At 41.8% G+C, this 12,588-nt stretch overlaps 1 protein-coding gene across 4 annotated transcripts in view; it reads left to right on the top strand.

Moving 5' to 3' along the window:
• The window catches only part of DGKG (diacylglycerol kinase gamma), a 124,446-nt gene that overhangs the window by 51,602 nt on the left and 60,256 nt on the right, over nucleotides 1-12,588 (top strand). For all 4 annotated transcript variants that reach the window (XM_042458001.1, XM_042458002.1, XM_042458000.1 and 1 more), the window contains 8 exons: nucleotides 737-825; nucleotides 1,568-1,684; nucleotides 2,840-2,938; nucleotides 6,246-6,362; nucleotides 7,790-7,863; nucleotides 9,095-9,169; nucleotides 10,196-10,281; nucleotides 11,923-12,012. In XM_042458001.1, the coding sequence (XP_042313935.1) occupies nucleotides 737-825; nucleotides 1,568-1,684; nucleotides 2,840-2,938; nucleotides 6,246-6,362; nucleotides 7,790-7,863; nucleotides 9,095-9,169; nucleotides 10,196-10,281; nucleotides 11,923-12,012 (747 nt within the window). The remainder of the gene's footprint in view (nucleotides 1-736; nucleotides 826-1,567; nucleotides 1,685-2,839; nucleotides 2,939-6,245; nucleotides 6,363-7,789; nucleotides 7,864-9,094; nucleotides 9,170-10,195; nucleotides 10,282-11,922; nucleotides 12,013-12,588) is intronic.

Raw genomic sequence — 12,588 nt, 5'->3', positions numbered from 1 at the left:
CCCTCAAATAGGGCCAACACCGTGATTAGGTCCTTTAAAGTTCAGAGTTGACTCCACTGCAGATTCACTGGCTGGCAGACATGGAAACTGGCAGCTAGCACTGTCCAAAGACATAATGAAATAGAATTGACCATACATGGTTCCAGAATACAACAAGAAACAGCCAGATAAACAAATACACGTGGCTTTCATTGTCTGCTAAATTTTGGCATAGAAGAACTGAAGAGGAGCCAGAACTGGTCCCCACTCTCTCTCTCAAATAGTTTATATAGGATTGTGAACATGGTTGCCCAACTTACAGTAAAGGTTTTGCAGGTAGAAAACTGGAGATGGAAGAGTGACATGGGCAAAGCTGGCTGCTGAGTGCAAAGCTGGAAAACAATGCTTATGGGAACTGCCATTCCCAGAGTTCCCCAACAGAATGGTTGTGGCTGTGCTGATTAGGGTTTTTGAGATTGGGAGCCACCAAAAATAAGTTTTTCAAGCTTTACATGAGTGTGTAACTCATCTGGGTTTTGCCCTGTTCGTTGAATACAACAAGGAAAGGATTAAGATTACAGGATTAAAATAGCAGATGACATATTTGAGAAATAACTTTTTAATTTTATATCCCATCTCAGACAAGTGTATGGAATATAGGTTTGAAAAGTGAGTCTTGCCAAATAACTGGAAACCAAATTTAGGATGAATGTAGAGATGTACCCTCTGTGTGTATGTGTCTTTCTCGTCTTTACAGTTTGTAAATACACAGTCCATGAAAGATGTGTGTCAAAAGACATTGCCCCCTGTATCAGCACTTACGTGAAATCCAAGAGAAACACAAATGTAAGTAAAGCATTTATACATATGTTGGCTCACAGAACATCTCCTATCTGCCTAGGCCACGTGTAATGCAGATCATGTTATCCACATCATCATAGTAGCACTATCATTGCACCAACATGTTAAAGGTAAACACCCTTTGATTTGTCTTTTCTTCTGGTGCAGGATACAGGCACCAAGGGGAGAAAGCTACTTTTTGGAACCATTACAACTAACACTATAGATGTACATCTAAATATATTGAATGTTTTTTTCCTTCTGTCCCATTTTGGGCCAGAAATGCCTCCCCTTTTCTATAGAAACAGGAGTGACCAGAAAGTCGCTTCTAGTTTCCAAAAATTTCCTTTTGTAACTGTGAGAAACATTGGGTGAGTTAGACAGTTGAGGGAAGGCTGGAGATCGCACACAGTCCACAGGCTATACAAATGTTGTTGTTTGTTTTTATCAGAAGTAGCCTTCTTTATTAGCTGGAGGGTTCAAAATGCAGCAGTGCAATATTACTTGTGTATGCCTGGCCATTAGGCAAAGCTGCTCCATAAAATCAAGACAGCTATATCATAGGTACTTCCTCAAATTTTCCCAATCTGTCATTTATCCCAGACTTTCAAGAATATCCAGAAATATTTTAAGGAATTAATTGTGATGCATATTCAAGACTATTTTTCTTTTCCTTTCTGCCTCACAATATTAAATCATATACAAATTTCTTTTCCAGTATGGATCACCTTGTCATATTCATTTCTAGGTTATGCAGCACACATGGATTGAAGGGAACTCCCCAGCCAAGTGTGATCGATGTCATAAAAGCATCAAATGCTATCAGGGCATTACCGGATTACATTGCGCATGGTGCCAAATCACAGTGAGTACGTGAAGAGAGTATGATGTTCTTTTTAACTGAATTTGCTGGAGGTTTACATTGTTCAGGACAAGTCTCATCTGTGATGGCAATATTCATGGCACTCTTTTGTATAATGGTTATTTCATATGTGCCAATGCTCTCGATTTGGCAAGGACAGTCCTGACTAATCATCTCTCAGCCCACTTTTTCAGCTGCTTCAAAAACATCTTGGTTTCTCTCTCCTCCTCCCACTTTTCCCCTTTGTTTGCAGCTTATTTCAATTGCTGCCAACTGAGTTCAAAGTGAAAAGTTCAAAATTTGCACTTAATTAACTCACTAGAAAGGGGAGGGGGAGAGTAATGGGCAGAATCTTGTACTTCCCAGTAGACTCTGACAAAAGCCCATTGCTGTAGCCTTTTCTAGTTCGTGTTTTCCCCTTTGTCATTTATCTTTCCATCTTGATTACACTTTCATGTTGCTGGGTCACATGTGTCCCAGCTTTCATCTATGATACATTGTAGGGTACGTTCCATTTCTTGTTTCATCTCTTGATTATAAAATGGCCATTAACACTGACTGCTAGTAAGAAGCTATGGAATATGGCTGGACTTTGTTACTTGCTTGGTCAGAGAGAATAGTCATAAATTTGAAAGTTCAGGCCCTCATCATCACAATCCTTAAAGTGATTTGCAAAGGAACTGGAAAATGGCCTTTAACCTCTCAGTAATATTAATATTAATGTTAATGTGAACTAATGTGACACACTCAAATGGAAGTAGTCAGTGGCAGATGATGACAATGATGTCTTGGTGGCAGTTCACCCCCAATTGGATAGCACCTTTAAGTTCAGACTAAACCCAGAGCAGATTCACCACCTCACTGACTCAGGATCCACCAGCATCACTGTTTTTGGAAATCCCTCTCGCCACCTTTCTAGGGAATTCTGACAAGATTGATCTGACAGCTTTGCTTGCTTTTCTAAAAACAGGGGAGACCAAACGCTGCCTGACAAACAGAGAGCCTTCTTTGACATGTCAAATATTTCAGAGAGATGATGCTGATTTTTCTTGGCCATAATAAAGGAAAAGCCTGCAAATTCTTAAAAGGATAAAGAGAATGATATGGACATTGTGAAGAGGAGAGACTGACATGACTTCTCTGTCTCTCCTCTTGCAGCTTCACAACAAATGTGCTTCTCATGTGAAACCTGAGTGTGATGGCGGGCAGCTGAAGGACCACATCTTACTGCCTTCCAACATCTGTCCAGTGGTTCTGGTAAATGAGTCTGCTTAGAACCTTTGAGATTGACTGAATGACTCATATTTGTTTTCTCACTTATCAAGACAACCTAATGATGCACTATTAAACTCATATAGACTATCACACGGGAGAAATAAGGAGATTTAAAGGGCATTTTCCCAGGAAAGTCACACAATCACTGCGAAGATTTTCAGACAACATTGCAATCCAAGGCCCGTTACAGACGGGCATAAAGTACGGACTGGGTCCGTATTAGGGTTAGAAAGGGGCATCCCTTCTGGACGCTCCTAACCCTAATACGGACCCAGTCCGTACAAAATGGCGGCGCCCGCTCCACACGGGGGCTGCCATCTTTACGTAGTGGACACACTGCATCCGCATGTCGCGCGGCGCATATGACGCTGCGAATGCACCATTGGCGCCTTGCAGCGTCATATCCACACCATGGAAAGAAGCGCCATTTGGGGGCTTCTTTTTGCTCAGCGAGGGAGCCGCACGGTTTGGCTACTGTGGCTCCCTCGTGGAGCAACTGGCAGCGGCACGAGACTGCCCGTTTTGGGTGGTCTGTAACGCATCCAAGAGAACTTATTCTGGGAAGAGCCAGGGATGCTCCAGCAACAAGCCATTCACAGTGAAACCCCATGAATGGTTTATTGCTGGAGCATTCCTGGTTTTTCCTGGAATAAGTCCTCTTAGATCACAACATTGTCTTAAAATCTTCACAATGATTGCATGATTTTCCTTGGAAAATGCTTTTTAATCCCCTAATCTTCCCCATGTGATAGTCTCCTATGATTTCTAACTCTCCAAAAGAAGGTTTTATGGTGGCAGTGAGGTGTTTAAGTCTGAGTGGGTAGAGCTTGGGAAAATTGCTTTTTGGGGCTACGTCCGGGCCGGGGGGAGGGATTCTATAAGTTTTAGTTTTAACAAGTAACTTTTCCAAAATCTGTGGAGGGTACAAAGAGTCATTTGTGGAATAGATCGCTATTTTGGCATTTTTAAATATTCCAGATATGAATGTGAGACCTGCACATAGAAATCAGTGGAGACATCAAGTTGTAGGTGGATTAGACATCAGCTTCTTTTTCACTCACTCATACACCCAAAAGGTAGCAATAAAAAAGAGAGCGCCCTCTCATTCTAGCTCAGATTTTATTTAATGTGATCATTTTTGTAAAAGAAGGAAAAGTGTTATAATTCAGATTCTAAAGAAAATAACATTTATTGTCCTCAAACTCCAAGCCAGGAGGAGCTGTGACTGAAAGAAAGTGTGAAGTCGAAGGCTTTCATGGCCGGCATCCGTCATTTTTTGAGGGTTTTTAGGCTATGTGGCCATGTTCTAGAAGAGTTTCTTCCTGACGTTTCGCCAGCATCTGTGGCTGGCATCTTCAGAGAATGCTTGCCTGGAAAAAGTTGGTTACATATATATACTGTGTGAGCCTGGGAATACAGGAGTGATTTGCATGTGTATTGAAAGAAAGTGCCTTGTGACAGCCCTACAGTGTAATGAACACTAATTCTGGGTGTGATTTACAGCAAACTAGCACTGTTACCCAGAGTCATTAGACCCCCACACCCAGATCTGAAGTTGGGCTGAAACTGAGACAGTAAACACGCTGTTATCCATTGCTTTTATCCTCACAGTGTGTGTAGAACTGAGCAAAGAGTAAGGAACAGAATTTGGCAATCTTCCAGATAGTGTTGGACTACAGTTTAATCTGACTAGTCTAGTCAGTGGTCAGGGTTGATGGAAACTACAGTCTGACAACAACTGGAGGGCCAAAAGTTTGCCACCCCTATTATACAACAACCCAGTGGTATAATTAATTGTTGCAACACTGGAGATTATCACACCCACAAAATCCCACCAAGATAGATGCGGGATTGAAACGTCAAACACAGGTATTATCACACACAGCTGTGGTTGGATAAGTGCAACCCATATGCAGCCCCAACCCCAGCTGTGCTTATCCAGCAGCTTTTCAAAAACAGCAAGTTCCTGTTTTTGAAAAATGCCAGATAATTGTGGCTGGCGTCTGGGCTGCAAATAGGTTTCACTTGTCCAGCCACAGCTGTGTGCAATAACACCTGTGTTTGGACTTTATCACACGGGGAAAATCGGGAGTTTAAACAGCAAAAATCATGTGAAAATTGTGCAGTCACAATTAACATTTTCACACAATGTTGCAATTAGAGTGACATTATCCCAGGAATAAACAGGAAATAAACAGCAACAAATCATTTACGAGGAAATCCCATGGGAGAATGACTCTTTAATTGTGATGCGTGTGAAAATGTTAATCGCAATTGCGCAATTTTCACGTGATTTTCACTGCTTAAACCACCAATTTTTCCTGTGTGATAAAGTCGTTTGACTTTTCAGTCATGCCTATCCTGGCGGGATTTCTGGGTGCGAGAATCTCTATTATTGCAGGTAGAGGGCAGTCCTGAGTAGCTTATAGCAGCCATGTAATGTAACCTATGGTTATCCTTCAGGCCAGAAATGCAAATACTTAAAATGACCCACCTTACCTCCCCTAGGCCAAACCAAGCATTTCATTGCAGGCAGAAGCTTTGTTTCCTTCCTCCCCACCCCCCATGCACATGAAGAAAGACCCAAGTTAAAGCAGAGATTCCTCTGTTTGATGCTAACTTTTCTTTTTCAGCCTCTTCATCCTTAGACTTAAGTAAAACATGCTCACCTTTTTGATGTGCAGAACTGTATTTTGTCCTAGGGCCCCACTTATAATCTAAGTGTTTTGAATTCGTTTACTTTTTAGTGTCTTTAAATATCACGAACGCTGCATAGGTGTGTGTTTTTCAAAGCCATGTTCAAGAATTTCATTTTTTGAAGAACAAGTATAAGCGTGTGGGCCTCTTTGAGTTTTTTCAGCTGTGGAGATTATGGAGCTGTGGAGTTAATGTAAATCTTGGAACAGTATCAACCCAGGAAGCAAGTCAAGTACTCGAGCCATCATTATGTACACAACTTTAAGCTCTTTTTGGAGAATTGATTCAGGACTTCAGGACTATTCATTGCAAGACCACTGTATTAATAGAGATTGTTTGCAGTTTATGAAGTGTAGTACTAATGGGTGTCTGTGTAGCAGTACTGTGTTCTGTGTTGTTTTATGGACAGCATTTTAATGCAGATGTTTTATACATAATTAATTCTTGGTATTCCATGGTCTTTTCACTGTACATTAGTCCAGTTAGGTAACTCCCCCTCCCCACCTTTGTTTATACTGTTAATACCTCCTTGTTATTTGCTGGCTTTCGTCCATACTTCTAAGTCTTTATGCATTTCCCCCCTCTTCCAAAGGATAGGCAATCCCACCCAAGAAGATCCGACAGTGAATCACCATCCAGCACTACTCCAGATGACACAACCCTGACCTTCAGATACAACACCACCACATTGGATGGACATGGACTGCAGGTAGGCAGGTCACAGCCATTTGCCACTCATGCATGCACTGGGTGCATATGGGAGAAGACATTTTGTTTATCTTGCCCAAATTATTGGCCAGTTTTAGAGAAAGACATACAAGGGAGAAGACTATATTAATCTTTTAGGTGCTGTTTACACGGGCCAAATGCAATAGCCTCCCCCATTCCCTTGGCAAGGAGACTGGATAACGTATGGCCCAAAGCGCAGTTCTAGCGTGAGCAGACCAGACAACAGGTTCAGCACCACAACCAGGTTTTACTTCTCTTACCTTTCTTTACCTCTTGGATTTGAAAAAGTCCCTGTCTTCTTTGGACCTTCCTGGAACATCTGGAGCCCTCCAACATGATGCCAGGTGGTTGTTTGTAATATGTCCCGCCAAGCCTCCACTCACTCGATCTGGGATCAGAACTAAGTGGCCAGCCATGTCACCATCACTGGGTGCCTCATTCTGACCTCAGAGTGAAGTGACTAGTGGTGGCAGCAGACATGCCAGGTGGCTCAGCAGGATGCACATGCAGTCAGCCACCCAGCATCAGAATGGAGGGCTTTGCAACAGGGGAGGGTTGGAGCAGCTCTCGGGCCAGGATATTCCAGGCTGCCCTGCACCTTAGACTCCTCCTAAAATCAGTACAGGGATACCCTTTGTGTGATAGTAGCAGTGATGAGTTGTGCATTTTAAGACTGGAACCCATGTTCCTAAAGTTGCCAACTGCCTTATTCCTTTCTCCCTTTTTTTTTTTTAAAAAAAAGATTGGCTATGGATAAGAACCACTACTTGTCTCAGTAATGTCCAGGGCCAGCCCTAGCATTACTTCAGGTGAGACAATACATTCGGGGTTGTCATGAAAAAGCAGCATATTATTACTTGTTTAACGCACTGTTGTATTTATACTGCCAAAGAAGAAAGCACACTTGGGATTTTCTGCATTATGAACTAGCTTTGTTGGCTTTTTATACTATGTCCCTTAAATTTGGGGGAGGGAGTGCTATTTTTTGCTTCACATTGAGGAGCACCATTGCCTTGGTCTAATGTGTTTTTAAAATGTACGTATTTGAACAGAGTCTGGAAGAAATATTACTTAGACTAGAACTCCCAGATACCCCCCCAAACAGGAATATACTGTAGTCCTCCAAAAAAGTGACTTTAACAAATTCTGCTCAGAGTTCCCATTATACAGTTTAGTGACTAGCAAACTGATCTATATGCTGCAAGACAATCCACATAATCTGTGTGAATCTGGATAGGTGCACAGATTGGTGATTCTTCATGTTCTTCATGGTCCTGGCCCAACACTGCCTGTTGCTTGCCGTGCTTCCTCTGTCTCCGCATGACTCATTCTCCCCCATGCTGCATGAATGATGTTTTGTATGCTGTAAAAGGAGACTCCTTGTTTAATTTGGAGCTTGTTTTTCAGATCACCCCTAACCCTGGAACACATCCACTGTTGGTGTTTGTGAACCCCAAGAGTGGAGGGAGGCAAGGAGAAAGGTAGGTTTCCCCTATTTTCTATAGAGAAATTAGAAATTGGACAGGAGACAGGTTTTGGCTCAATAAATTCACCTGTGTTAATATTTTCCCTAGCCCAAAAAAACCACAAAAAACTTTCCTCAAAGAATTGCTTCTGTCACAGACAGATCAGATTTTCTATGTATTCCAACTATAACACTGTATTATTTGCAGAATGCAATTATTATTCCACACAGCATGTCCATTGCAGCTGGAAATGCAGCAGGTAGTTTTGATAGTTTAACCAGTGCTTATTGGCCAGTGTCTGTGATGCTACCAGTCCTTTGCCTGGTAAGAAGGAATGAAAATCAAAATACTTAAGGAACAAGTGTTTCAGAAGGGACTTGGCATAAGAGGAATGCTTGAGCTGTGTAAAGTGGTAAGCATCCATCTGAAAACATCTTGAGGGCCAAATTAGAAAGGATGATCGGTCCTATGTAGCAGATTCTTCCTAAACAGCTGACTCAGGGGCGATTCTAGCAGGTGGGGAAAACGACGTTAAACTTTTGTCTCGCATACAGTCCTAATCAGAACTCTGGGAAGGGATGCACCTGTCATTCACAATGGGAGAAAATCACCTTCAATGGAAATTCACACTAATGAGAGCTTTTATCCCATGGTGAAGGACAGTGCTTTGGGGCAGAATACAGTTTTGATTGGGACTACAGCTGAGATAGAGATCTCTCTCTCACACACACACCCCAATGGCACTGTCCCCATCCATTTCACACATCTGTTTTGTCTTCTTCCCCCTATTTAGGAAAATAAAATCTGATACATAGACCAAAGTATGTGACAAAATGTTTTGGCCCTATGTTTTCTGAATTGACCTGTACATGCTGCAAGGTCCTTCCACAAAATTAGTTACTAAGTTTCTGCAGTGCTTTGTTTGTTTGTTTGTTTGTGACCCAAAGCAGCTCACAGATAAAATTGCTTTTAAAATTTTACAATAAAAATGTAAAAACAATTAAAATTAATCTAGCTAAAAACTGTATAAAATGGCATAAAATGCCAACAGTAGTGCATTGAAAGCACTACTGAGATGTCAGTAAAATTTGCTCACTATTCCTTCCATACAACTTTGTACTCATGCAAATCTGGTGGAGGTGGGGAACTGCTGACCCCAAGAAAGAGTAGTCATCTGCCTTGGCTCTCCTTTGCACGTTCCACTATCTCTTGTGTTTGCTTTTTTCTTTGTTTTTACTCGTTTTAGGGTTCATCGAAAGTTTCATTACTTACTCAACCCCAGACAAGTTTACAACCTGGACCGAGGGGGACCTACTCCTGGGTACTGCAAGTCATTCCTTGGACCTACAGGCTTGGCCCATACTGTGTCCCTTCCTTGTTCCCCAGCTCATTCCTACTCTTCCATTTCCTTCCCATTTCCTTCATTCTATCTTCCACATTTCCTCTTTGCTCTCTCCTCTTTTTCCCCTCCTCTGCCTTCTCTATCCCATTTTCCTTTTCACCTCCTTCCCTACAGAGAGCCTATTAATATGCCTTAGGGTGAAGTACTCAGCCTGCTGCCAGTTCTTAAAAAGTACATATACAACCAGTGCTGGAACATGTGATCTTTGCTGTGCCTGTCTTTCTGAAATCAGGGTTCTGGGTTTCTACAGACCGGGATAGAGATCATCTACCCCCCCAATGTTGTTGAATTGCAATACCCATCAGCCGCACCAACACACCAAATGGTGGGAAATGATGGGAGTTGTAGTCTAGCAACATCTGGCCGCCCATGCATCCTCCAGCTTTACTGTAGAGCCATGGACGAAGAGGCATGGCTTTGCTACAAATGAGTCATCTCAACAAAAGTTATTGCTGGCCAAGGCTGATTGCTGGACTTTTTATGTATTTCTTTATGGCCCTTCCCCTGGAATTGCCTTGCATAACTTCCCTATTCAATATATTTTACTGTTTCCTTAATTGTTCTACTGTTAACCTGAGAATTATTCAGCAGGAGCTGCTAGCTTCCATGACAGTAAGGTAATGGATCCATTCTGATTTTAGTCTGAACTGTAAAGGAGCTGAACACATTTTGTGGATGTTTATCACCCTGGATAGCTCTCTTTAAGTTCAAACTAAAATCTGTAGAGGATTCACCACCCTATTAATAGAAAATCCACTAGCCACCACTGGAATCAGCAAAAGTTGCATTATGAAGATTCACAAGAATTGCAAGGCTAACATGCCCGTCATCCACATTCATCTTTGTATGCCTTCTAAGAATTCAGTGTTCTTTCCCAAGTGTGACAATCAGCCAGTTCTAATCTGCATTCCTTTTTTTTTTTTTTTTGTCTTCCATTTTTCTCAGATTAAACTTTTTCCGTGATGCCCCAGACTTCCGTATTCTGGCTTGTGGAGGTGATGGGACTGTTGGGTGGATCCTGGACTGCATAGGTAAATTAGGATCCAGAAAAATGCTGGATCAAATCATGTTAGTTGCTTGGAACACATGGTATACCCCAAGTGCTGTCTATGGCAAAGAAAAGGGGTGAACAAGGGAGCTAAGGCAGTAATTGGTCAACACACCCACATCCCTAATCCATAGAAGGGTTATGAACTGTGAAAGTACTGAAAGATTATAAACCAATAATTAGCTGTTCTGCCTTGTGCAAACTGAAACCTAAAACAAGCCCCTGCCAATGGCTTATAGCAACCTGCCAATTTTGGGGTAGCATTCTCAGAATCTGGCTTTGAATCTCATGGGTTGGACCATCTTCTTTAATCCTCAGAGTGAAGTGGAGGAATATTATTAATATTAATATTAAGCTGAGACGTGTGTGTGTTTCTTATTTGTTAGATTTACTGTTTTTTGTTTTGTTTTTTGTTTGAGTAACATATTCTAAGCAACTGTAGTTGATGCTGAATGTATCATCAGGAGCTATTCCTTAGAATCCTAGAATCATACAGTTGGAAGAAACCAGAAGGGCTATCCAGTCCAACCCCCTGCCATGCAGGAACTCTCAATCAAAGCATCCCCAACAGATGGCCATCCAGCCTCTGCTTAAAGACTTCCAAGGAAGAAGACTCCACTATACTCTGAGGGAGTGTGTTCCAATGTCGAACAACCTTTACTGTCAGGAAGTTCTTCCTAATATTGAGGTGGAATCTCTTTTCCTGGAGCTTGCATCCATTGTTCCGGGTCCTGTTCTCTGGAGCACAGTAAACAAGCTTGCTCCCTCCTCAATATGACATCCCTTCAAATATCTAAACAGGACTATCATATCACCTCTTAACCTTCTCTTCTTCAGGTTAAACATCCCCAGTTCCCTAAGGCATTCCTCATAGGGCATGGTTTCAGGCCCTTCACCACTTTAGTCGCCTTTCTTTGGACACACTCCAGTTTCTCAACATCCTTTTTGAATTGTGGTGCCCAGAACTGGACACAATATTCCAGGTGGGGCCTGACCAGAGCAGAATAGAGTGCGACTATTACTTCCCTTGATCTAGACACTATACTTCTATTGATGCAGCCTAAAATCACATTGGCCTTGTTAGCTCATCACACTGCCGACTCATTGTACATCAGCATTGTACCATCATGCCACCTGGGATATCAAAAAGGGTTGTCCATAAAGGAGAAGAAAGGATAAAGATCCCTGTAACTAATTTTAGATTACAGCTCCTGCAGATCGGAAGACTGGGAGATTTATGGACCTGTAATCCAATGCATATAACTTTTGTCCTTGTTTCCTTTGTTCTCTTTGGACTACAACTCCCAAAATTACTCTCACACTATCAACAGTGGGTGGAGAATTCTGAGGACTTTAAAGGGGGGAATACCTAGGCTCTAGGTTCCCTTTAGATTAGGTATGTTTTGTGTTACATTAGGCATGTTTTGTGTGGTACTACACTGTTTGTCTTTTTCTTTTCAGGCCAGTGTACCCCCCAAAAATATAATTACAGTGAGCTGTGCTTCAGCCACTGGTATATTCAATCCTGAGACAGTTAATGTAAAAGTAGGAAGCCATATGAATTTTAACTTCTCTCTCTCTTTTTTTTTTTTCTTTCTCCCTCTCCTTCTCCCTCTTCCTCCAGATAAGCTAAATTTAGCCAAGCACCCTCCTGTAGCTATCCTGCCCCTGGGGACAGGCAATGACCTTGCTCGCTGTCTACGATGGGGAGGAGGTAAGTCTCCCAAATCAGCCTAACACTACTGGGTCATTCAGCATGATCTCACACCAGGACTTGCCAGTGATCCCTCCTGCCAACAGACCAATGTGCTACTGAAACCTGTCAGGTGTTTCTAATTCCAGTTTTCATTGTCCATGTTCTGCACCACCGGAAACTCACCATCCCTTACAGCTCTTAATCAGCCATTACTGCAAAATGTGCTGTTTCAAAAAAATATTTTAAACATAATATCTACCATATTATGTGCTATCCAACCACATCCCCAAGTATCTTACACAGAACTAAGTGAGAATTTTAACTCCAGTTTAGTTTTAATCTACATTTTTCGATCGATCGATCGATAGACAGACAGACAGGAACATCAACAATCTTAGATATGTGGACAACATCATATTACTAGTGGGGGCAAAACCACAGATTTGGAACAATTGTTGAGGAAGGTCAAGGAAGAAAATGCAAAGGCAGGTTTAATGCTGAACATAAAGAAAATGAAAATAATGACCATGGAAGAAATACTATAAATTCAACCTAGAAAATGAGGAAATCAAAATAATTAAAGAGTTCCTGTAC

The sequence above is a fragment of the Sceloporus undulatus genome, chromosome 3, assembly GCF_019175285.1.
Source record: "Sceloporus undulatus isolate JIND9_A2432 ecotype Alabama chromosome 3, SceUnd_v1.1, whole genome shotgun sequence".
Lineage (NCBI taxonomy): Eukaryota > Metazoa > Chordata > Lepidosauria > Squamata > Phrynosomatidae > Sceloporus > Sceloporus undulatus.
The sequence above is the reverse complement of the archived record's forward strand: the minus strand, read 5'-3'. Positions and strand labels throughout refer to the sequence as shown.